The 26,753-nt window shown below is 43.0% G+C and overlaps 1 protein-coding gene across 2 annotated transcripts; it reads right to left on the bottom strand.

The window, feature by feature from the left end:
* Window positions 1-248: 248 nt before the first annotated feature.
* meak7 (MTOR associated protein, eak-7 homolog) lies at window positions 249-26,725 on the bottom strand. Of its 2 annotated transcripts, XM_088995723.1 has the most exons (9): window positions 26,546-26,725; window positions 21,075-21,275; window positions 18,940-19,191; window positions 18,728-18,872; window positions 15,519-15,730; window positions 11,328-11,514; window positions 8,713-8,831; window positions 6,966-7,145; window positions 249-2,002 (listed from the first exon to the last, which is right to left on the bottom strand). In XM_088995723.1, the coding sequence occupies exons 2-9, from the start codon at window positions 21,237-21,239 to the stop codon at window positions 1,874-1,876; spliced, it is 1,389 nt and encodes a 462-aa protein (XP_088851849.1). In that variant the 5' UTR covers window positions 21,240-21,275; window positions 26,546-26,725; the 3' UTR covers window positions 249-1,873. The 2 variants fall into 2 exon arrangements, with proteins under 2 accessions (XP_088851849.1, XP_088851850.1); XM_088995724.1 differs by lacking the exon at window positions 21,075-21,275.
* Between the last annotated feature and the right edge of the window lie 28 nt (window positions 26,726-26,753).

Here is a 26,753-nt window from a genome sequence, read left to right as displayed (position 1 = left end):
AATGGATTATTCTCATTTTTAATGGTTTCCTATGGGCCATTTAACGCTTTTCGCCTTAAACACACTTTCTGGGAACCAATTAAGTTCGTAAACTGAGGTATCACTGTATTAAGATAATTTAATCTGCTTTTGTATTGTATTGTCGCACTTTGATTTGTGTAGAATTGTCTGAATTGTGCTAGATAAGTCAAGGTACTTGCCGGAAAGAAGTGTGTTAATGTAAGTGCAGGCAAAAAAATATACACCACTGTTCACAATGTTTTTATTTATTAAAATGACCACAAACAATGGCTAAAACTCCCCCAGCCGCTGCAACGTTTCATCTCGCGGCCCTAACAGACCGTACAATCACCTCTGTTGGCATTCACCGGTATTTAATTTAACATAGCCTTCAAATGTAGCGATGAAAAGGTTTCTTCAGCCGTCATCTGTACCTCTTTGAAGGTGTCGGACATTTCGCTTCCAATCCAAGAAGCTTCGTCAGCAACTAAAAAGTCTTACTGGTAGTTTCGGCCCTGTATATATATATATATATATATCTACTGTCTAGACGTGGCAGTGCCGGACTCTGCTATGATTGGTCTTTGCTCTCAGGTTGGGGGGAGCAGAGGACTAATCCCTGCGGCTCCACTGATGGATGCTTCTATATTCCTGACTGGCGACTGGCATGATTGCCCAATTTGCCCTGGTATCACCTCATCAGCATAACTAAGGCTATGTTGCCTAAGGAGTCTATTGTACGAACGATCCAAATTCAACCTCACCCTACCATTACGGTTCAGGGAAGGATTTTTCTGTTTTATGAAAATCGCTTATTTTACTCCCCTTTCAAACCATCTATTTTCTTTCGCTAAGATTTTAACCTCGTTGTTGTCAAATGTGTGGTTGCTGCAATGTAAGGGTGAGCTTACACAGACGTTTTCAAATGTCGCCTTGATTTCAACGATAACCAATGTGCCGTGGCAAACACAGGTCTAGACATCTGCTGATTGGACAAAGTCTGTGTGTAGGACAGGTGGAGATACATGTTTTTTTTCTCTCAATATAAGGAACAGTACAATACAATAAATATTATCCTTATCATACATAGTCAAACATTAATCAGACATAAATAAAAGTGTCCTAATGGGTTTATCTTGATCGTTCGTCCCTGGCTCATCGCTTCTACGGGTGGTGATGGCAGAGGATGGATAAATCAGCAGGAAGCCAGACAGCCATTTATCAGCCCATTTCCACAGGCTGATAAATTCCTTATATGGAGCTTGGTCGCCCTCTTCTGGCTCTTTTTGGTGCAACAACGACGTTTTCAGACCAAACAAGCACAGCAAAACGCATTGACGTGATGGAAGGACTGCTACAATGTGGCCTTTTTTTTCGGTCAGGGGCGTTCCTTCGTCGACGTCACGTACGGACTCGTCACCAACTCAAAAACAAGACTTGCGGAATATTCAGCGCCAGTCTTAAAATGTAAAATATAGCTGTATGCAGTGGAATCTTTGTAAAATGCGCTCAGTAGAAGTCATTTGAAGCCATTTTACAAATTATGGACACAACTTGTCCGGAGACGTCGGTTGTCCTTTAATCGTAATGGTGCGGTGAGGTTCAATTTGCATCGTTCCTACAATAGACTGCTTCGGCAACATAGGCTTAGTTATGCTGATGAGGTGATAGCAGGGCAAATTGGGCAATCAGGCCAGTCGTCAGTCACCTTCAAATAAGTACAGATGACGGCTGAAGAAACCTTTTCATCGATGGGCCATTCCTGTACGACTGAGAGCTTACACAAACGTACAGTAGTTGAAGACAAATGTCTGATTTTCATCTACATCAGAACTTCTATGGGCCCAGATAATGTGATCGCAATGTGATACCTTTAGTGGTTCTGGTTCTTATCCGGTTCCCTGAAACCCTGGCTATGTAATTTCTTTCCTGTCATCTCCATCATGGCCTCCACCGCTGGGTCCTTGTCCAATACACTCCCCTTTACCCCACCTTCTTCAACCTGAAGTAGACAATAAAAAGACCACATTAAATGTAATAATATTACAGATGTGAAATGGATCAGATGGATGTTGACAACTCACAAGCTATGTTTGAAAACAGGTTTCAAAATTAATCCGCATCAAAACTATACAATTCGGATTTAGGAAAATAAAATGATGAATAGTAGTCCGAACATATATGAATAGAGCTCACATCAGTTTAAAAATATTTGTTTCCATCTGGATTGCTTGCTTTTCCTGTCAAACTCAAATATACTAAATAAATGACCCCTTGCAATATTAATATCAAATAAATTGAAACACGAAGAATGAGAGGTAAGACTAGATAAGGTTGTTGTAATAATAATAATAACAATAATAATAACAGTAATAATAATACATTCAATTTCTAAGCGTCTTTCAAAACTCTCAAGGACAGTTTACAGTCACAGGATTTTTTTTTTGTGTGCGGGTGAGCAGCAGCAGCCATTCACGCCAGCGTTCACTCTACCCGGAAGTACACAGCAGCAAAGTAAGAAGAAAATCCTCCTAGCACCTGTGGGCGCTGTCACATGAAAATAAATGTTGATCAAACTGTTGCTTTAACCAATAAGATTTCAAGTTGGCAACCCAAGGCCTGCTCGCAGCCACTGAAACGTCAGAGTTTCCGCAACCTATGATTGGAAAGTTACACGATTGGCTTGTCACTTTGCCAATCATAGTATCACTAGCCGTGAGTGATAAGAGCATACTGGCCAGAGCTAGCACATTTTGTCTGTAGCGAGCGGTGTAAGAAAATACAGTAAAGTCTCGTTATATCGGTATTCAAGGGAGTCCGAAAAATATCGATATAACCGGGACTATCGATATATCCGACCCTGTTTGCATGTAATTTTCTCCGTGCGTGCATAGAAATAGTATCGATATTACCGGGACTATCCATATATCCGATATCGATATAACGAGACTTTACTGTATATTGTTATCTTGATTTACTGTTAAAGCCATTTTCAAGACAGACTTTTCAAGAATAGATGGACATCTTGAAGAAAGGTTGAACAGCTATGAAGCAAGCAAAAATATCAAATAATATTGCAGTTTTATTAGGTTATCATGAATCCGCATTCATTGTAAAAATGTGAACCGTGTAATGACAGTATTTCTTTAGTTTACAAGTTATTTCCTACTAGCGGATTACAGTTTTTACTCCATTTTGGATTACAGATTACCACGCAAACCGGCCACAGTACCCTAGGGGAAAGAACTGTAAGTTGGACAGGCTTCTCTGCAGCACAGGAGCGCCACAGGGGACAGTCCTGGCTCTATTCCTGTTCACCCTCAACACCTTGGACTTCAACTACAACACCCCAACCTGCCACCTTCATACGTTCTCTGATGACTCAGCTATTGTCAGAGGGAGATGATCGGGAGTACAGGGGACTGACAAAGGACTTTGTGGACTGGTGCCAGGAGAATCACCTCCAGATCAACACCAGGAAAACCAAGGAACTCAGGCAACATCACCAACCGGGACAGGAAAAGACTGGAGCGCCTGGTCAACAGGGCCAGTTCTGTCCTGGGCTGCTCGCTGGACTCTATGGAGGAGGTGGCCAACAAATGGACGCTAGCTAAACTAAAAGCTATGATGGACAGCACCTCCGACCCCTTCCTGCCCACTGTGACAGCACTGGGTAGCACCTACTGACAGAGACTGTTACATCCACGCTGCAAGAAGGAGAGGTACCGCCGCTCGTACCTACTGACTGCTGTCAGGATACTTGTTGGACTATTAACGACTTTCTGATTCTGATTCTGTGTAAAAAAAGTATTTTGAAGTCAATTCTAAGTTTGACCGGGAGCCAGTGGAGTTGTTGGAGGACTGGGGTTATGTGGTGAAAGGAGGGGGTTCGGATGATGATCTGGGCTGTGGAATTTTGGACTAGTTGTAGTTTGTGGAGAAATTTGTGAGGGACACCATGGAGAAGTGAATTCCAATATAAAAAGTAGAGCTTTTTGGTCAAAAAACAGTTTGACCCCCTCCCTGTTCTAAAGGATGAAAAAGGGGAAAAAGGTTTAATCTGGAAGGCTCTTTGTGTATTTTGAGCCAACATGGTAATTAGTAGGCTAATATATGTCCACACAGCGTGTGATGCCTTCTTTGTGCTACAGACATTTTTTTGGGGGCCAATATGTGTCTTTCAACATTTTGGGTTGCCGACCCCTGACCGAGAGAGACTAAAATAAAGTAGGATTCTGTAGTGGCTGACTACAATGAGGGGCTTTTGTAATTTAAAAATGACCAATGCCCTCTCCTCTGACGTAGTGCGCCTGACGTAATAATAGCACACGGAAGTGAATGAGGGACCTCATGTGATGCAACAAATAAATCATCAGCTACAAGCAAACCGCTACAAGCCACGTGGACTCCTCTTTCTAAGCGCCTTTCAAAACTCTCAAGTACAAGCACGAAACAGGCTACTAACAAACGTTCGTTTGGCAATTTGCTTACTCGGCACGGCAGCCAATCAGAAGCCTGTTTCATGCTCCGGACTGTACCGTGACTGTAAAGTGTACCTGAGAGTTTTGAAAGACGCTTAGAAAGAGGAGTCCACGTGGCTTTTAGCAGACAACGCAACGCAAACATTGCATTGATGAAAAGGTTTCTTCAGCCGTCATCTGTACTTCTTTGAAGGTGTCGGATGTTTCACTTCTTATCCAAGATGCTTCTTCAGCGAACTAAAGTCTTACTGGTAGTATCGTCCCTATATATATATATATATATCCCTACAGTCCAGACATGGCGGTGCCGGACTCTGCTATGATAGGTACCTGCTCTCACGTTGGCAGTTGACAACTGAAATTCTCTCCTATTTTTTTCTGAAAAACTCAACAAAATCTACCAGCATCTTGGCTCCTCTGTACCCCTCCCTTCCCCCAACCTTCCTACCCCCTCTCATCTCTTATCTTCGTTTGATCTCCTTCATCCCTCTACAATCTCGAAGCTCATAACTAAATTCAAGAATTATTCCTGTCAATGAGATCCCTCCCGACAGTTCTGGTCAAATCCTGCTTGCCATCTCTCCTTCCATTCGTTTCAGCCATTATTCACTCCTCGCTGTCCTCAGGAATTGTCCCTGTCCCCCTCAAAACGGTGGCTGTCACACCAATTCTTAAAAAGCCTGGATCTGATCCCAATGACTTCAAGAACCATCACCCCATTTCTCACATTCCTTTTATTTCCAAAATCCTAGAAAAAGTTGTGTACTCCAAGCTAATCTCATGTCTCCCAGAATGATCTCTACAAACCATTCCAATCTGGTTTCCACCCCCACCACAGTACAGATTCAGCTCTCTTAAAAGTCACGAATGATCTTCTTTTGGCAGCTGAAAACCGGTTTGCCCTCCAACCTCACTGCAGATTTTGACACCATTTCTCATCCCATCCTCCTTGACAGACTTTCCTCCACAGGGATCACCGACACGCCCCCTACGCTGGTTCCAATCTTATCTCTCTGGCCGCTCTCAGTTCATCCAAATTAAAATTCACTTCACAGTCCTCTCCTGTATCTTCTGGTGTGCTCCAAGGCTCTGTCCTGGGACATCTCCTCTTTATCACCTACCTTCTTCCCCTTGGCAATATTCTCTGTAAATTTGCTATACAATTTCATTGCTTTGCAGATAACACCAAACTCTCCAGCAAACCCGACGCCTCTCTTCCACCTTCTTCCCTTTCACTCTGCCTCTCTGAAATTAAATCCTGGTTCACCCATAACCTCCTCAAACTTAACAGCGAAAAAACAGAAATTTTCCGCGTTGGTACCAAATCCACGTTGAGCAAAGCTAACAGTTTGTCTCTCACTATTGACAATTTGACCGTTTCTCGCTCCCATCAGGTCAAAAGCTCAGGTGTCATCTTTGACAGCACACTATCTTACTACTCCCATAAAACTTAACCCGATCTGCGTACTTCCACCTTCGCAATATCAATCGTCTTCGCCCATCTCTCACCCCTCACACCACTGCTATCCTCGTTCATAGTCTTGTCACCTCCCTGATTGACGATCGCAATTCACTTCTCCTTGGTGTCCCTCAGAAACATCTCCACAAACTTCAACTCATCCAGAATTCTTCAGCCCAGATCATCACCAGAACCTCATCCTTTGATCACATCACCCCAGTCCTCCAAGAGCTCCCCTGGCTCCCGGTCAAATATAGAATCAACTTTAAAATTATTCTTTATACATTCAAAACTATCCATAACCTTGCCCCACCCATACGTATCTGACATTCTTCAAATGTCTATTCCCTCTCATTCCCTCAGATCATCCTCCTCCCTCCACCTCTGTGTGCCCCCCGCCCGTCTCAGCACAATGGGGGACAGAGCTTTCAGCTGCTCTGCCCCCAAACTCTGGAACTCACTTCCTCCCAAGATTCGTAACATCGATTCTCTTCCCACCTTCAAATCCCATCTCAAAACCCACCTGTTTAAAATTGCATTTTCTGTGTAGCTCTCTCTTGTTTCTATTTATAATTGTATTTTGTTTATTGTATTCTATTTGTAATTGTTTTTTTAATTACAGTAAAGTCTCGTTATATCGATATTCAAGGGAGTCCGAAAAAATATCAATATAACCGGGACAATCGATATATCCGACCCTGTTTGCATGTAATGTTCTCCGTGCGTGCATAGAAATAGTATCGATATAACCGGGACTATCGATATATCCGATATCGATATAACGAGACTTTACTGTATTATAGTATCTATGCTTGTCTGTGACTGTAAAGTGTTCTTGAGAGCTTTGAAAGGGGTGTAAAATAAAATGTATTATTATTATTATTATTATTATTAGTAGTAGTATTATTATTACATGAATGAGTAGTTAAAAAATGGATTTAACAAAAACACGAATTGCGCATCACACCCTGCAGTCTGAAATATAGATAATGTGTCTTCTGATAATGAAAATTAGGTATTCTTACCTCCTCCGGCTCATGAGGCTTTCCAACTGCCCATACTTCCATTGAATCCAAATCAAAGTCCTCATCGCCTGAGAGTTGAGGGCTTCCAAAGGTTGTACATTTTGGCCGTGCACGGCTGTGACCATGTCCAAAATCACTATCCAACCACAGCCCAAAATAACTATGCTGGCCGCCCATGCCCTGGTAAAGAAATGAACATATTTTCAAAACACAAGGGAATTAACACAAATTACGTGTAGCTGAATTTTGCGCACATAAACACACACTGCAGTGAACAACTAAGAAGAACTTTGACTTTATTAGTCAATTCATGGTTGGAAACTATACTTGCACAGTTCGGTTGCCTGAATAGGTAACTTGGGTCCCGTTTCGCATGGGCTCACCATCTATTGGTGGCGCCAAAAGGTTCAACTATGAAGTGAGCTGGACGGTGTCCAAAAGTAGGGACCTTGGCATTCCGATCCTAAAAAAGCGAGCTATAGGGACGTGGAATCTCTCTTGCAGGGAAGGAGCCTGGGCTGGTGCGCGAGGCAGAGACGTTTTGACGACATATTGTCGAACTTGTCTCCACATACATCCTGGGCTCTGGTTGTAGGTTCCTCAAGAAGGGTCGAACTCGCTTCAACTCTGGAGTTTGCCATGGTGAAAGAGGCATAGAGCAGCTGTGGTCATACTTATTGCCCTCCGAGTCAATGTTCGGCCAACCCAGGGTTGGACTCTGCCCAAGGCTACCCTCTATAATAAATTCTGTTCATAACCTTTTTGTACAGAATTTCTTGGCACAGCTGAGGTGTTGAGTGGGCCCGGTTTAGTGTCCCCAGAATTGCATTTCTGCTTTTTGCAGATGATGTTGTGTTGTTGGCCTCTTCAAGCACGGCTCTCCAACTCTCACTGTCGCAATTCACAGCAGAGTGTGAAGTGGTAAGGATGAAAATCATCACCTCCAAATCTGAAACAACCTTCTCCTTCATGTCAAGGGATAGATGAGGTGGCCATCAGGGAGGGGGACAAGTGGAAGACCACAATTAAGACTCCCTGGGGTCACTTGGAGTACTTGGTTATGCCATTTGGATTAACCAATGCTCCCGCTGCCTTCCAAAGCCTTATCAACGACGTGCTCAGGGACTTTCGGATCATTTTTTGTTTTTCGTCTACCTGGATGACATTTTGATGTTTTTCAGGCTCCCTCAAAGAAGATCAACAGCACGTCCGGCTGATTCTGCAGCGGCGACTGTAGAATTGGCTGATTAACAAGGCTGAAAAATGTGACTTTCAAGTCAAGTCCCTCTCCTTCCGGGGCTTCATCGTGGATCGGTACGGTTTTACGTGTCCTCATTAAACCATCTTAAACGGAACAGCTGTCTCTTTCGACTACTTCGGGGATCCAGCTAATTACTTTGTTTCAACCAGGCGAGACTTTCTGTGTCTCGTTCGGACGTGACCGTTGCATAAACCGCAGGGTTGAAAGCTTGTGACAAAAGTTGCTGCTTATAGTTAGAAAATTACGGTAATTGTATTTCATTATTGTTCATTATTATCACTTTCTTAGTTGTTATTATTGATTTGTTTTGGGAAAACACATTCTTCTCCTAGCTCATCCTTGTAGGGTGTGTGCTGTGCTTTTTATGTAAAGTTAGAACATTAGCCTAACCCTGCAAAGAGCAACCCAATGGTTAAAATCTGACCACTTGTGCTTTTTATACAATAAAGCGTGTTAACCAGTGTGCGCAGTAAAGTTTTGTCTCACCAGTCCATTGGGCATAGTCTGCTGTTTCTGATTGAGGTACATAAAGTGTTGGTTGTAACCTGTAGCTGTATGAACTCTCAGTCTGGGGAAGACAGAGAACAGGAAACATCTGGAATCACCTGCAGAAGCACCAACACACACAAATACACGATGAAGATATGCCAGAAAGGCCAACAGATAACCCACAATATGCAAATTATTGAATGGCACTCTGTTACTGCTATAGTGCATGATTTTAATCTCAAATGGTGTAAATAATAATTTTCAATTATTAAGTATACATATATACAGGTAACATTCGAGTTACGACCGGGTTCCCTTCCGACAAAACGGTCGTAAGCAGTGTCTGAAACTCATGACAAAAAGTTACCGGACAACCGTGCAAAGTTGCCTGCCTGGCCATAAAGTTGCCTGCCGCATTTTTCACAACTTGAAACACAATAAGACGACTAATCGCAAAAAAAAAAAAAACACATCGTTGCGAAGTATAAATATTTTTTTTAATTAAGGAAGTACCTACCCCAAATACTCCCTTGCTTATTTTATGGTAAATATTCCTTGCTGAAGATTTTGCTCCAGTTGTCGTTTGTCGTCATGGTGCACAATACAATGTTTGCATTGCATTGTCTGATCGAAGCCACGTGGACTAGCGGTTTGCTTGTAGCAGTTTGCTTGTAGTTTTTGCTTTATTGAATAAAACAAACGTTTGATTTGAAATTTTATTTTATTTATGTATTTTTTTCTTGAAGAATTTGTCGGCCACTCGGGCCGAGACGTTTTGAAAGTTGTATGCCCAACATAAAAGTTGTACGCCCCAGGCCTCCGGGCAGACCTTATTTCAAACACTGTCGTAAGTCAAACGGTCGTAAATCGAAAAGCATTCAAAATGGCGGGCGCGAGGAACACATTAATCCATCCATTTTCAGAATCAGAATCAGAATCAGAATCATCTTTATTGCCAAGTATGTAGGACACACAAGGAATTTGTTTCCGGTAGAACACGCTGCACTAGTATCGTGGTCAAAAAAACTGCTAAGTGGCACTATACAGTTCCATTTTGGCTACTGTTGATGTTGATTCTGTACCGCTTATTCCTCATTAGGGTCGCGGGGGGTGCTGGAGCCAATCCCAGCTGTCTTCGGACATGAGGCGGGGGACACCCTGAATTGGTTGAAAGCCAATCGCATGGCACACAAAGACAAACAACAGTCACAACTAGGGACAATTTGGAGTGGTCAATCTGCCTGCCATGCATGTTTTTGGAGTGTGGGAGGAAACCGGAGGACCCAGAGAAAACCCACACGGGTCCGGGGAGACCATGCAAACTCCACACAGATGCAAACCGGCGACCTCTGCACTGTGCACTGTGAAGCCGGTGTGCTAACCACTGGACTACCGGGCCGCCCGCGAGGAACACATGAACATAACAAATGATGACACGCTGGCATCTCCTATACCACAAGATAGTATACGATGTCAATATGTTGTTTTCAATTGAATACTATTATCATTCATTTTCAAACTTTTAGTGTCATTTTAATCATTTTATATTTTGTATTATCGATCTTTATTACTGTGTCGGCGCACACGCTTTCTTCTCACCCAAATTGAGAGGAGATTCTTGTCTAACATCGTCTGTCAGCCTGTCCATCACCATAGCAAATAAAAAGGGGCTCAGAGTTGACCCCTGGTGGAGTCCCACCTCCACCTTGAATTCCTCCGCCACACCGACAGCAGACCTCACCACCTTAAAAATGAAAAAAACTAAAATGGATGAATATTATTTTATTTACTGGTGGCATGTGGTCTGTAAATACAAAAAAAAAAATAGTCTTGCCCTCGACAACGTTCTTTTTTTTTAAGTTTGGCTGTCTGTGAATTTGAGTTTGACACCCCTGCCATAGAGGAACGCTGGAGCTCTGACAGAGTGACCATCGGCTTCTTGGTCACATCTCTGACAAAGGCCCTTTTGCCCCAATTGCTCAGTTCAGGTGGGAGGCCAGCTCTAGGGAGATTCCTGGTGGTTCCAAATTTCTTCCGTTTTAAGATGATGCAGGCCACAGTGCTCACTGGGACCTTCAAAATACTTTTTTTGCAGATTTGTGCATTGAAACAATCCTGTTTCGGGGGTCCACAGGTAATTCTTTTGACAAGGGATCATTCCTCAAATGGTGAAAGAAGGCTACGTTCCTCATCAAGTGTTTAATGCTGAGGAAACCGGACACGCCATTCCATCAAGCCATTAACGACCATCGCAAAGGTATAATAAAATGACTTTATTGTACAGTACAGTTTATTTATTTAATCATAATACTATCACACATTTATTATACATAAGGGATATTTAGTGTAATTTTCAGGCTTAGAAAATTAGAAAGTAGAAAATTATGGTTTATGGGGACCAGGGAACGGATTATTCTCATTTTAATGGTTTCCAATGGGAAATTAATTTTTGGGATACACACTTTTCGCCTTACACACTCTGTCTGGGAATCAATTAAGTTCGTAAGCAAAGGTCCCACTGTATTTACATACACACACATCAAGCCACACTCTCACACATGCACACAATAAAATGTCAAATAAAATTGTGATACAACTGATGGATTCCTCACCTTGGAATTGCGGTTTGACTTCCCAGCTGAGAGATGCAAATCCACCAAAAATATGTCCTTTTGTGTCTTTGATGAGCAGCAAGGTGGGACCACATTTAGTTAAACCTGCCACCATCCTTGTGAAACTTTCACCATGCAGCAGTGTGGAAAACACAAGTCTCCATGGTGCATTACATCTGTCAGGCAGCTGTAAAGTTTCAACATTTGCATGAGGATGCAACATCAAACAGTCACTTCATATGACTCTGCCCGTGTCTGAAATAGTTGATTATGATTATTTGTACTGTCAAATTACTCAAATACAAACGAGAAAAAAAAGTCACAGATCCATTTACTGAAAGGATAACATTGCATTGTATATTTTACACAATGTGAAACCCCTAGATTTAGTGTTGTATGTTTCATCATTCCAATCCAATACATATTTATTCGGATCGTATTATGTGTATAAGAAAGGGATCCCAGTGCAAGAGTGATGCTACAGGAAGAAGAGCTAAAGAAGGTGGAGGATTTTAAGTACTTGGGGTCAACTGTCCAGAGCAATGGAGGGTGTGGAAAAAAGGTGAAGAAGCGTGTCCAGGCAGGCTGGAGCGGCGGGAGAAAATGTAGGTGTGATGTGTGATAGAAGGTTTCAGCTCATATTAAAGGAAAAGTGTATAAAACAGTGGTGAGACCAGCCATGATGTTTGGACTGGAGACGGTGCCACTGAAGAAAAGACAAGAAGCAGAGCTGGAGGTAGCAGAGCTGAAGATGTTTAGGTTTTCTTTGGGAGTGACCAGTTGGATAGGATCAGGAATGAGTACATTAGAGGGACAACTCATATTAGAGGCTTTGGAGAGAAAGTCAGAGAGGCCAGACTGAGATGGTTTGGACATGTCCAGAGGACACAGAGTGACTATATCGGGAGAAGGATGCTGAATCTTTAACTGCCAGGCAGGAGACCGAGAGGAAGACCAAAGAGGAGGTTTATGGATGTGGTCAAAGAGGACATGAAGGTAGCTGGTGTGAGAGAAGAGGATGCACAAAACCACAAAAAAGATGGAGGACAATGATTCGCTGTGGCGACCCCTGAAGGGAATAGCCGAAAGGAAAAGAAGAAGAAATAATAATAATACAATTAATTTACAAGCACCTTTCTGAAGACCCATGGACATTTACAATTAAAAACAATACACAGAACAATAAAAGCATCAATAAATGATAAATAATAAAATAGCTGATTAAACCAGACCATGAATGCAATTTTAAACAGATGGTTTTTGAGAGGAGATTTGAAAGTAGGAAGGGAGTCAATATTACGGATGTTGGGTGAAAGTGAGTTCCAAAGTTTGGGAGCAGAGCGGCTGAAAGCTCTGCACCCCATCGTGGTGAGGCGGGTAGAGGACATACAGAGATGGAGGGAGGATGAGGGTCTGAGGGACCAAGAGGGAACGGAAATTTGAAGCAGGTCAGACAGATAGGCGGGGCAACGTTATGGATGGCTTTAAATGTAAACAGAAGTATTTTGAATTGAATACGAAGTTTAACAGGGAGCCAGTGGAGCTGCTGGAGGAAAGGGGTGATGTGGTGCAAGGAGGGGGTTTTAGTGATGATCCGGGCTGAGGAATTTTGGACTAGTTGGAGTTTATGGAGACATTTTTGATTGACACCGAAAAGAAGTGAGTTCCAAGAGTCAATACGGGAGGTGACGAGACTGTGGATAAGGATAGCAGCGGTGTGAGGGGTGAAAGAGGTACGGAGACGATTGATATTACAAAGGTAGAAAATGCAGACCGAGTTATGTTCGTTATATGGAAGTGGAAAGATAGTGAGCTATCGAGGATGACACACAGGCTCTTGACCTGAGGGGAGGGGGACACGGTTGAACTGTCAATGGTGAGAGAGAAACTGTTTGCCTTGTGTAAGGGCTTTTGGTACCGAGAAGGAGAAGTTCAGTTTTTTCGCCGTTAAGTTTGAGGAAGTTATGGGGAAACCAGGATTTAATTTCTGAGAGGCTAAGTGAAAGGGACGCAGGTGGAAGAGAGGCATCGGGTGTCCTGGAGAGGTTGAGTTGGGTGTCATCCGCGAAGCAGTGAAAGTGAATGCCAAACTTACGGAAAATATTGCCAAGAGGAAGTAGGTAGATAATAAAGAGAAGTGGCCCCAGGACAGACCCTTGAGGCACACCAGAAGACACAGGGGAGGACCGTGAAGTGAAGGAATTAATTTGTATAAACTGTGAGCGGCCAGTGAGATAGGAGTGAAACCAGCGAAGTGGGGTGTGCGTGATGCCTCGGGTGGAAAGTCTGTTGAGCAGAATGGGGTAAGAAATGGTGTCAAAAGCTGCGGTCAGTTTGAGAAGGATGAGAATAGAGCATGAACCAGCATCTGCTGCCATGAGAAGATCATTAGTCATTTTTATGAGGGTCGATTCAGTACTGTGGCGGGGACGGAAACCAGACTGGAATTTTTACGTAGAGGCTACTGTGAGTGAGGTGAGAGTGAAGCTGGGAGGCAACAGTTTTTTTCAAGGATTTTGGCGATGAATGGAAGATGAAATGAAATTGGACGTAGGTTATTGAAATTATTCCAGTGGAAAATGAGGAGTGAATAATGGCTGAAATAAAAAGGGAGGAAAGAGTGTAAGCAGGATTTGATCAGGATTGTAGTGAGGAGGGTGATCTGACAGGAGGAATTCTTGGACTTGAGGGATGGGGTAGTTCAAAAGAAGATAGCAGTTGATAAGGAGTAGGAAGGTTGGGGGAGCGGAGGGTCACAGAGGAGCCGAAGTGCTGGTGGATTTTGTTATTCTTTTCATTCAAAAACAGAAGCAGAGCGTTGCAGGTGTCTGAGGAATAAAACTGGGAGGGAGAGATAGGGGGTTGAATGATTTTGTTATACAGGGAAAAGAGAGCCCGTGTGTTTCCAGTATTTGAGTCAATGAGTCCAGAGTAATATTGTGATTTTGCGCGTGAGATAGAGTCCTTGTAATGGGTGAGGTGAGCTGTGTAAATATCCTTGTGAGCAGTGAGACCAGTTTTCCTGTAAAGTCTTTCAAGTTGCCGAGTTTTAGCTTTGATGGAGTGGAGATGAGCAGTAAACAGTAACAAGCAATGTTACGTTTTATTCATGGTCTTACGGAACAAAATTTAGGGGACAAAGTGGCAAAAATGAAAAGTGAAAAGCTAAACACTAGTTTGTTTTAAAACCATCATTTGGTCTAACGAGGAGTCAATTTTACTTCAGTAATTTCAAGCTCTGGAAAACCATTGCTTCAATATATGTGTTAGGTACTTTGTTTTGGTTATTTTCCACTTCCTAAGTACTCAAAATAAAAATATCATCATGATAGATGCAGACACTGTATTTTCACAACCATAGTATTTACTCAACCATACTTAAGGAACTAGTAAAAGGCATAGTGTCAATTACGAGTGCTAGTTGGTATTAAACGCACACCCAAGATGCATTGTATTATTGGAAGGAAGCACGGTAAAATGGTACAATCGGTAAATGGAGCCAAGTGAGGTTGGTAGGGCGGCAGAATAAGATTTAAAATCTCCAATAAAACTTCGTCCTTTAATGTTACACAAAACATACATCATTATTATTTATACATTATTTGTGGTTTTATTGACTCTTAAGTGTCCTTGGGTGTTCTAAAAGGCGCATATAAATAACATGTATTATTATTATTAGTAGTAGTAGCAGTAGTAGTGGTAGTAGCAGTAGTAGTAGTTTTACTCTTGTACGAGCGGAAGTTTTCCAGCATTTCTTTGGCATCCACCATATGCTGTTCCTGGATGGATAGATGCTGCATTTTCATAAAGCAAATGAACCAAGCACCATGTTATTTTGCGCAATGCACATACCAGGCATCTGCTTGGGATGTGACTTTTTCACGCCCAACCTTCCGACTTTAACTTTGGAATGCTATCCTAAGTTAAATCCTCCTGTCCTATACACAGTAGAGTATAAGCATTGTGTCAGTCTGTCAAACCTGTCATCAAACTCACATCAAGGCATTGCAGATTTTGGAACTTGTGCATAAACAAGGCAACCCACATGCATTATAAGGTGCCATGTCCATTTTGGAGAAAATCAAACGCCTTTATTTGCATCATATGGCCGTGAAAATACAGTACTCAAAATTGAAGTGAACCGAGGTGCAACAAAAGTGTAATTAGGACAACCACATGTCAGACACTAACCTGTGGCGCAAGAAACATGAGGGTGGGAATATCCAACAGACATTGTAGATCTTTCCAGGGTGTCTCCTGACAAGAAGGTAATAGAGTGAGCGCTGGCCGCACACTTGGCCAAACACTTAGTCCCTCAGCTACCAACATCTCCAGGTACAATGACACTTGGGGTACGCTAAAGATCCAGTCCTCCAAACAGCCAACATCATAGCCTTCAAGATCTTTCAAGAAAAGAACACATTTTTGTCACAAGCCACACAATTCAACTTCAACTATTCAAAAAACACTTTGCAAAAAGCACAGTTGAAACGAATTGTACTCGATGAAGAAAATTCAAACATTCCATGCTAGTAACCCAGTTATCGATGAAAAGGTTTCTTCAGCCATCATCTGTACTTCTTTGAAGGTGTCGGATGTTCGTCAGCAAACTAAAGTCTTACTGGTAGTTTCGGCCCTATATACAGTGATACCTTGGTTCTCGACCATAATTCGCTCCAGGACCCTGTTCGAAAAGCGATTTGTTCGAACGCCGAAACCATCTCTTTGCTCCTGTCACTTGTGAGTTACAGCGGGGGGGCGTGGCTGCCTCTCCCGGCTGTTCTCCACCTGCTGTCAATTCTCTAATCACGGACACGGGGCATTTATACGGTTCGCGATCACCTCGCCAATGCCGGATGATTGACTCACCTCACCACCATACCTGGACTCTTCCTTCGATGCGCGAGTGTATCCGGTCCGAGTTATTTTCCCTGCGTCCCCTAAATTTTTGTCATCTTCCGGGATTTCGTCATTTTGCACACTCGTGTGCCATTTGCTTTTTTGGCGGAGTAAGCGGGTCGGATCACCCCCTGCCTCCTTACTCGCTGTGTTTTCTTTTATTTGTGAATAAACATCCTGCTTGGTTAGTACGTGTCTGCTTTGGGATCCCATACATTCCACTACATTCCGACGAGTCAGCTGCTGTCACTCTCGCTCGGAACGTGACGGCTACGGATGACTCGGCTACAGGATGTTCTTTTCTCTTCAAATATCTATCCAATGACACTTGCTCTCACTCCCACAGCCACATCACTAGATTTCACAGCCTCCTTATTCTTTAATATCGTAGTGATCGTAGATTTCGCCATGCTGTATTCCCTCGCCCGATCAGACACTCGCACACCTCCTTCATATTTTGCGATTATTTCTTTCTTAAATGCAATATTTGTACGCACTACTTTTCCCTTTCACTTTTAGCAGCACTTACTTTCTTTGGAGGCATGATTAGGGGCTGAAACTCTTCGTACACCTATATTAAACGCTATATATATATATATATATATATATATATATATATATATATATATATATATATATATATATATATATACAGTAAAGTCTCGTTATATCGATATCGGATATATCGATAGTCCCGGTTATATCGATATTTTTTCAGACTCCCTTGAATATCGATATAACGAGACTTTACTGTATATATAAAAAAAAAAAATCATCGTCTCACCCACCATGGGTGGTGTCTGTCCCCATTTCAGCTCGGGTCCTCTACCAGAGGCCAGGAAGCTTGAGGGTTCTGCGCAGTATCCGTGCTGTTCCCAGCACTGCGCTTTTCTGGACCGAGATATCCGATGTTGTTCCCGGGATCTGTTGCAACCACTCGTCGAGTTTGGGGGTCACTGCCCCAAGTGCTCCGACCACCACAGGCACGACTGTCACCTTTACCTTCCAGGCTCTCTCCAGCTCCTCTCTGAGCCCTTGGTATTTCTCGATTTTCTCATGTTCCTTCTTTCCCATCACTCGGGACCGCTACATCCACGACAACGGCTTACCTTTCCCCTTTAATATCGTACTGATCGTAGATTTCGCCTTGCTGTATTCCCTCGCCAGATCAGACACTCGCACACCTCCTTCATATTTTGCGATTATTTCTTTCTTAAATGCAATATTTGTACGCACTACCTTTCCCTTTCACTTTTAGCAGCACTTACTTTCTTTGGAGGCATGATTAGGGGCTAAAACTCTTTGTACACCTATATTAAACGCTAGAGCAAAACGCAGCACGTACGCAAGCGACAACAGTTGGTCACGGAGAGAGTGATACACCCGTACGCCGCTCAGCACTCCACCCTCGCGTACGCACTAACGCGTCGTACCGGCGTTCGAACACCGATTGGTGTTCGAACTACGAAGCAAGAATTTCTCGAATATTTTGTTCGGACTCCAATTTGTTCGAACTGTGAGTCGTTCGAAAACCGAGGTTCCACTGTGTGTATATATATATATATATATATATATATATATATATATATATATATATATATATATATATATATATATATATATATATATATGGTCCCGCCCCGTTGTTCGTGACGTCACGCCATAACTTGCCTTGCTCCAGAATCAAAACAATGACTTGAGATTCAGAGAAGATGCTTTCTGGTTATGCATCCAGTTATGAATATGATTCAAATACTTCTGAACAGGAAAGCATAAATGTTTGCAATCCATTAAAGAAGTCATTCCGTGTCATTTTGAGGCATCTGGATGAAATTTAGCGTCCCAGAAAATGCACAAGATGGTGACAAAGCTTCGTTGGAAATGGGCTGATTTGTCTGCTGGGAATTTGTGTCAACTAGTATCAAATAGTAGTCTTGGTGCAACACACAACGATCTACCATGGTGTGATTTATGTTTTTTCCTCGTAATTTCGCCATCAACACGGATCAACACGAAGTTTTCAGACCAAACAAAGTACCCAAAATGCATTGTGTGTCGCTTCCTAGGTCAGGGGCGTTCCTGACGTGACGTCACGTCAGGCATTGTCGTCAACTCGAAAACAAGACTTCCTGAATATTCAGTGCGAGTCTTAAAAGGTAAAATATAGCTATATGCGGTGGAATCTTTATAAAATGCGCTCAGTAGAAGTCATTTGAAGCGATTTTACAAATTATGGACACAACTATTCCGGAGGCGTCGGTTGTCCTTTAAATATGTATTGTAATGTATCATTTAATTTGCAAATTAAATGATTGTGTTATTTTTATTTCTGTTAAACACAAAGTCCCAACTTCATTGAAACTGGGTTGGAAGAATTATCTTCACACACAAATGTGTGATATTTAAAAAAAAATAGCTAAGTGGCATCCAAACACCTCTGCACCGCCTTCAATCTGGAGAAAAATCTGAAGCAAAATAAACTGTAAATGTCACTAGTTTACCTGTGGATTTCAGTTCAGAGCACATCTGCTCTGCCAAGAGTGTAATACCCTGGGAGGCATCACCCATTTTGTCTAGCGTCCACCCTCGAAGGAGTCCTTTATAGACCATGATCTGAACTACGGCAGTTAGCAGGTCCTGCAAGAACTATGAAAATAAAGCATATTTCAAATGGATATGAAAACAAGTACATTTCAACTGAGCCTTTTCTCACCTCCGTTAATTGCTCAAAGGTGACAACCTTGGAGCATGTTCCGCCCAAGACCATAGCCATAACCAAAGAAGCTTGTTCTTCTGCGGTACCATGCAGGGTGTCTGCGAGGAAGATGACCAACTGGTCGCGACAAACTCCTGCAACAGCGGATGGACTCACTTTGCCAACTGGTGTGGTTCCAAAGTCAATACCACACATACAATGGTATGTCCGCCGGACCATGGAGTCTGGTGCCAGCATGCACATGGAGGACTGGAAACACACAATAACCAGCCATTGCATGTGAATATTCTGTCTTTTTTTGTGGGGCGGGGGAGTAGCTATAAAGATCATCATTTTCTTTTTTGGTTTACAGTGGGACCTTGGCTTACGCACTTAATTGGTTCCCAGACAGAGTGTGTAAGGCGAAAAGTGTGTATCCCAAAAATGTATTTCCCATAGTAAACCCTTAAAATGAGAATAATCAGTTCCCAGGTCTCCCTAAAATATAATTTTCAACTAAATAAGCCTTAAAACTACACACAATATAGCTTATTCTATGTAGAATAAATGTGCTATTGCATTGGATTGAAAGAAATACACTGCACTGTATAAGTCATGATGCCAAAAGAAGTGTTATTTTTTTTGTTTTCTGGATTTTGGATGGGAGAAAGGTGTGCAATTCTCCCCATCCAAAACAGTAGAGTTGGGCGACCACTAAAACTCTGTGAAGGTGATTGCAACCACCTGGGAATGGCCAATTGCCACTGGCATCTGATAGGCCAGAAGCTCAGGTGAAGCACCTTTAAAACCAGACTGAGCCAGTCACTTCGAGGAGGAAGAAGAGGGACAAAGGACAGCCTGGAGAGCAGTGTTACCTGTGGTCTGCCGAAAAACGACATCCATTGCAACTTCAAATAAAGAAAACTCACAATACCCTTCCTGCATCTGGCTGAGTGAACTTTTATCATCTTTCCACCTGCTTGCTGACTCGCCGCACAACAGTATAAGAAAGTTGTTTTATTTACCTTTGTGATGGTCGTTGATGGCTTGATGGAATGGGGTTCAGACTTCTCTTCCTGTGTTATGAATGTCCGGTTAGGCATCTTTATCCAAAAAAGGACGGTCTCATCTGCATTAAATACTTGAGCGTAGTCTTCTTCTTTCACCATTTCGAGGAATGATCCCTTGTAGGCTTCGGCAGCTTTACTGTCAGAACTGGCTGCTTCACCATGACGAGTAACGCAGTGAATCCCTGCACGGCGCTTAAAGTTCTGGAACCATCCGTTGCTGGCTTTAAAATCATCAATAAGCGCCAAACTTCCAGGTTGCTGCATGACGATAGAGTAAATTTGCCGTGCTTTCTCGCATATACGGTAAAGTCTCGTTATATCGATATCGGATATATCGATAGTCCCGGTTATATCGATGCTATTTCTATGCACGCACGGAGAAAATTACATGCAAACAGGGTCGGATATATCGATAGTCCCGGTTATATCGATATTTTTCGGACTCCCTTGAATATCGATATAACGAGACTTTACTGTAATTGCTTTATTCACGCTGTCGCCGGATAGCTGCTTTTCGTTAATCCAAATTAACAGAAGTTTTTCAACTTCTTCTATTGTCCGAGACCGTTGCTTTGACAGCACGGAAACACCTTTGGCAACACACGCACCTTTCAAGGCTTCTTTGTTGCGAAGTATGGTAGCAATGGTGGAATTAGCATATGGGTACTGGGCTGTTAAATCAGACAAATGCACCTCGGTCGTGTTTCTCAATGATCTCCTTCTTCTCCTCGACTGTAATTTCGTTTTGTGTCTTCTTCGGCTGAACACGAGCCTGTGGTGGGGTCTTTTTTTGGTCCCATAACAGCAAAAGTATCTGGAAAAAATCCTTGAAGACGACGTGTGCACTCAGAAGGTGGTGTGGAAAGGTAGGCCGGCTGGGGCGCTGTTCGGTCATGTGGTTTGGTGTTCTTCCGCCGAAGATTTCTCCGCCAGCCATGGTGGGGCGACGCTCCATGTGTATCCCGAAAAGTAGTGTGCATGCCAAGGTTTAATTTTCAGAAATTTAACTTTCGTAAACCGAGAAATTCCTAAGGCAAGGTGTTCGTAAACCGAGGCCCCACTGTATTTCATATGAATCTCTACCTGCAGCATCTCAAAGGTGATCGTATTTCCTGCAGGTGTTTTCTTTATGCCTCCTGCAGGGACATTGGCCTGAAGGCGATCAAACACTCCTTGAATCAATGGCCGATCTTCTGGATGAAAGCGGGAAAGTCGCTTTTGCACGACAACACTCTCAGCATTGCCCATGGTACATCACATTCGTGGCACGACACTTGCATGGAGCTGGGGACAAAAATATTTTGATTGAATCTCTTTTTTTATTTTTTGACTGCTTTGTTGTCATTGCGCCTCCGTTTACGTGTTAGACCTTCCAACTAAAATCTATCATTCCTTGCAGGCCTCTGTTTTTTGTTGGAGGAAGAAATTCAACACACACACAATGCCTTTTCACAGTACAATGACAAAAAAAAACATCTTAACCACACAATATTCATTTTTTTTTTATGACCAAACCATGGTTAAGAGACCTAATATTTACTCACTTATTTTCTCAAATTACAAGTAACATCTCTTCACAAGGTTTTTACATGATAATGTGACACATTGAATTGGGAGGCATTTCATGAAACGACTGAAAATTTGAATCTGTCCAAAGAGGCAACCACTCTCTGGCCTCTCACTGGCATCTCTCTGTCTCTCATATATACATATACATACATACATATATATACATACATACATACACATACATACATACATACATACATACATACATACATACATACATATATATATATATATATATATATATATATATATATATATATATATATATATATATATATATATATATATATATATATATATATATATTATGTGATATCATGAGAGGCTTGCTCTCAGCGGGACGGGACAAGAAGTGCAATGGACGACAGGTTTGGATGCAAAGAAAAAGGTTTTAATCAAGGGTTCCAAGGGGGAATTCACAAGCAACAAAGGTTTGAATAGTGTCTCTTCCAATACTTATCAAAATAAAGTCTCTTCTGATGCTTAAATCCAAATAAAGTCTCTTCTGAGGTAAAACTGAAGACGGAGTTCTTTACAAGAGTCTCCAGGCCTCACCCCTCTTGACGTCCTCGTCATGTAGCCTAGCCACCTTAGCTAGGTTCAAATCCAGTATCCAGTCGTGTGGTCCCAACTGGCAATGAGTTCCACGCAGCAATCAACTTCTCCACAGAGCACAGCAATCGAGCTTGTCTTTCCCCAAGCTGCACACTCAAAGGCTCTCTGCCTTAAGAGCCCTGCTTTCCAATCAAGCCCTGATCAGCTGCAGGTGTGTGGGTTTAATTGCTGCCTTCCATCAGGTGGGGCCAAGACTCTCTCTGGGTGGAGCCATCTTAGGGGGATGTATTTGCCCTCCAGGACACAGCCTCTTGTGACATCACAATATATATATATATATATATATATATATATATATATATATATATATATATATATACAGTAAAGTCTCGTTATATCAATATCGGTTATATCGATAGTACCGCTTATTACGATACTATTTCTATGAACGCAAGGAGAAAATTACATGCGCGCAGGGTCGGATATATCGATAGTCCCGGTTATATCGATATTTTTTCGGACTCCCGAGAATATCGATATAACGAGACTTTACTATATATATATATATATATATATATATATATATATATATATATATATATATATATATATATATATATATATATATATATATAGGGGCGGCCCGGTAGTCGAGTGGTTAGCACACCGGCTTCACAGTGCAGAGGTCACCGATTCGCGTCCCGGTCCGGCCTCCCTGTGTGGAGTTTGCATGTTCTCCCCGGACCAGCATGGGTTTTCTCCGGGTCCTCCGGTTTCCTCCCACACTCCAAAAACATGCATGGCAGGCAGATTGACCACTCCAAATTGTCCTTAGGTGTGAGTGTGACAGTGACTGTTGTATGTCTTTGTGTGCCCTGCGATTGGCTGGCAACCAATTCAGGGTGTCCCCCGCCTCGCGCCTGAAGACAGCTGAGATAAACTCCAGCAACCCCCGCGACCCTAATGAGGAATAATCGGTACATCCGCAGGTGACATCCGATTTACGACCGCTGACAAAGGTTTGACAAGACGTTTGTGATCTGTGTGCCTCAGGAAGTACATTCTCTGTTGGGCCTTTCTCAAGACAGAGTTGGTGTTGACCTCCCACTTCATGTCCTGGGAGACTGTGATTCCCAGGAACTTGAAGGTCTCAACGGTTGACACGAGGCAGCTGGATAGTGTGAGGGGTAGCTGTGGTGATGGATGTTTCCTGAAGTCCACAATCATCTCTACTGTCTTGAGCGTGTTCAGCTCCAGGTTGTGACGGCTGCACCAGAGCTCCAGGTGCTCCACTTGTTGTCGGTACACAGACTCGTCGCCGTCTCTGATGAGACCGATGACCGTGGTGTCGTCTGCGAACTTTATGAATCTGACAGCTGGGTGCGTTGAGGTGCAGTCGTTCGTGTAGAGAGAGAAGAGCAATGGAGAGAGGACGCATCCTTGCGGGGCTCCAGTGCTCGTGGTTTGTGTTGAGGATGATATATTTCCCAGTCTGACCTGTTGTGTCCGTCCTGTCAGGAAGCTGAGGGTCCACTGGCAGATTGTAGGGGCCCTGTCCTCCAGCAGCTCCACTGGCTCCCTGTTAAACATCGGATCGAATTCAAAATACTTCTGTTTACATTCAAAGCCATCCATAACTTTGCCCCTCCCTATCTGTCTGACCTGCTTCACACCAAGCTGGAGAAGTTTGGGGATGAGTAGTTCTGGGATGATGGTGTTGAACGCAGAGCTGTAGTCCACAAACAGGATCCTTGCGTAGGTTCCTGTGTTGTCAAGGTGGTCGAGGATGTGGTGCAGTCCGATGTTGACTGCATCCTCCACAGACCTGTTTGTCCGGTAGGCAAATTGAAGAGGATCTAGCAGAGGTCCGGTGATGTTCTTTAGGTGGTTCAGCACGAGGCGTTCAAAGGACTTCATGACCACAGACGTCAGAGCGACAGGTCTATAGTCGTTCAATCCCGAGGGTGCTGGTTTCTTTGGAACTGGGACGATAGTAGACTGTTTGAAGCAGGATGGGACTTCATACTGAATGACATAACACTATTTTCCCCATAACTCTTTGATGAATACCATCCAGTTGAATCGAAAACTAAGTAAATTAAATAGGCAGGCAAATTACACAGATTGATGAACATCCATATCAAACTGGAATAAATAGACTTGGTAAATGTTGCTAGATTCGCTGGTGATTAATTACTTAATAGAGATTCACCAGTTTATGTTGTGGGACTTTTCATAAAAGAAAGGTTTATAGATTTATTAAAATAATGGTCGTGAAATGATCATTACGCTTGTTTTGACCTCACAATTGTCATTCCTCTGAAGTCAAAGGACAGATGATTTGATTCATACATGCAATATATGTATTGAATTTGATGGCGATAACACATTGGATTTGATTGGATTTACCTTTATTAGTTTCCCAGTGGAGAAATTCATTTGAAGAGTACAAGGTTGGTTTGCAGTGTTTATTAAGTCAGCTGCAAATGCTAAATTATCTTCGGGCTGCCTTTTGCGTACGGTGATGACATTTGTCAGTTCAAAAGTAGTAAATAGTTACGGCAGGGTAACCTGTTGTGACTGATTTGATTACTAGTTATTATTATTAATTGAATGCAGTGCACATTAGAGTAATTGCGTGCAGTGCACATTAGAGGAATTTCTCACCGTTCAGGTCATTAAATGTGGAATTGACATATACGTTAAGTGGGCACCGGTGTCAGTCAGAGATTCAGGCGGAATCCGGTATTATATTGTATGGGGTTTCCGCGCTAACCAGCTTCTTTCAGAATTGGGAGACGGCCGTATGGGACCAGGTCTCGGCCGGACGCCGACGTGGGCGTGAACTGCCCGGCTCCGGGGGAACGAGACCAGTCCAGAGCCGCTCCGGGATCCAGCGGTGAGTGGGGTCTCGGACTGACGTTGACGCGGACGTTGCACGGCTCGTCGTGGATGAGACTCAATTCGTCATGCACGACGACAGCGTGGCTGGACGTGGGCGTGCAATGCCAGTCACCCAGTGTCACCCTGGACGGCCACCTGGAAGGAGGTCTCGGCCGGACGTTTACGTGGACGTTGCGGCTCGTCGAGTGACGCAATTCAAACTCGACGAGGCTTGCGCTAACGTGGACGTAGCATTGCCAGGCACAGGGTGGAAATGAGACGGGTCCGATGTACCTGTGGGATCCGATGGTTGGCCGATTCATTCCGTCACGTTTTGCGAGGTGGTGATGGCGGGTTCGGATCCCAAAAAGCAGGCATGAGGGCGCAGGAGGTTGTTTGACAAATTGTATTAAAATAGGAGATTCTTCAGAAGGGAAGAACTCCTGGGCATCCATGCCAGGGTGACCGGAAATGAAACTGCTTTGTGTTGGCGCAACGTGGGATGAACCGTTAGCGGAGCTGCTAGCCGTCTTAGCAGCCACAAGCTTCATCTGGATTCGCGAGGACGTCGTTCGTCAAGGAGATTCCCGATGCACGTCACTGGAGCCGCGTCGACAGATCACACCCTTCTTCCCAGTCACCAGCTCATCCATATCACACCCTAGGGCCTGCTTACCATAAATGCTACAAACAATTTCGTTCCCCCTCATCGTTCGGCAGTGGTTTGGGTGTTAATACGTAATCACATAGGAATAATAAGAATTTTTATTAATATTATTGTTGTTGTTTTTTCTATCTCCGCTTGAGAATGCGCCTTGGCACTGTTCTGGGAGTTCTTATTCTTACAGTAAAGTCTCGTTATATCGATATTCAAGGGAGTCCGAAAAAATATCGATATAACCGGGACTGTCGATATATCCGACCCTGCGCGCATGTAATTTTCTCTGTGCGTGCATAGAAATAGTATCGATATAACCGGGACTATCGATTTATCCGATATCGATATAACGAGACTTTACTGTAATAGGTGAATGTGATCCTTCGCCGACAGCCAAGAAACCACTTGTTTTACATTGTAGCCGTTGAGGAAGGATCATGCGAGACTGAACGTAGACACACGTTTATTCCAACGGCTAACAAGTGGATCTGAGATAAAACAGAAAATGCAGTGAAATATATTGAACATAAACCCTCCTAGTGCCCGCCAATATAGTTTTTGTTTATTTTCATCCAAACCACTGCCGGGCATGCACTCGTTGGGAGCTTTTATTTTGAAGGTGGCCCACGCCGCTCGCTCGCTGCCCACTACCGTAATGCTCAGTGTTGTCAATCGTGGGGCGACTCACTTGACTTCGATTTTGCCAGTGGAGGCAGGCTTGACCGCAGTGGTAGGTTGGTGGGTGAATTGAACAAATAATTGTGACTGACAAGAATAAAAGCACGGCGTAATATCTAATGTCCCGGGTAATTTACATCCAATATCAACACCATTTTAATTTGATATATAACAAGAGCAACATAGCAAACGATACATAAGCGATACGTACCTAAACCTGCCTCGATCGCGACAGACACTGCAGGGGTAAATGACAAGAAAGATCCTTTAGTTGCACAGCGAAGAACCACCACGGATTTTAACAACAACTCTAGACGCAGTACGGAGATATACAGACGTTTTAACAATTGATCAAAAGCACTTCTGACTCCAAAACACCCAGACACATGATTTCCGTACACTGTGCAACATGACACGAA

This window comes from Hippocampus bargibanti, linkage group LG05, assembly GCF_051943395.1.
Source record: "Hippocampus bargibanti isolate YZ-2025 linkage group LG05, ASM5194339v1, whole genome shotgun sequence".
In the NCBI taxonomy this organism is placed as follows: Eukaryota; Metazoa; Chordata; class Actinopteri; order Syngnathiformes; family Syngnathidae; genus Hippocampus; species Hippocampus bargibanti.
This window is presented reverse-complemented; position numbering and strand designations above follow the sequence as displayed.

Bases quoted from the DNA above. Each gene is read 5' to 3' on its own strand.
- meak7 (XM_088995723.1), bottom strand. From the start codon at position 21,239: ATGGGCAATGCTGAGAGTGTTGTCGTGCAAAAGCGACTTTCCCGCTTT. The intron at 15,731-18,727 runs GTAAACTAGTGA...TTTTCTTGAAAG, and splicing joins CTCTGAACTGAAATCCACAG to ATCTTGAAGGCTATGATGTT. The intron at 8,832-11,327 runs GTGAGGAATCCA...GTGCTTCTGCAG, and splicing joins AGTCAAACCGCAATTCCAAG to GTGATTCCAGATGTTTCCTG.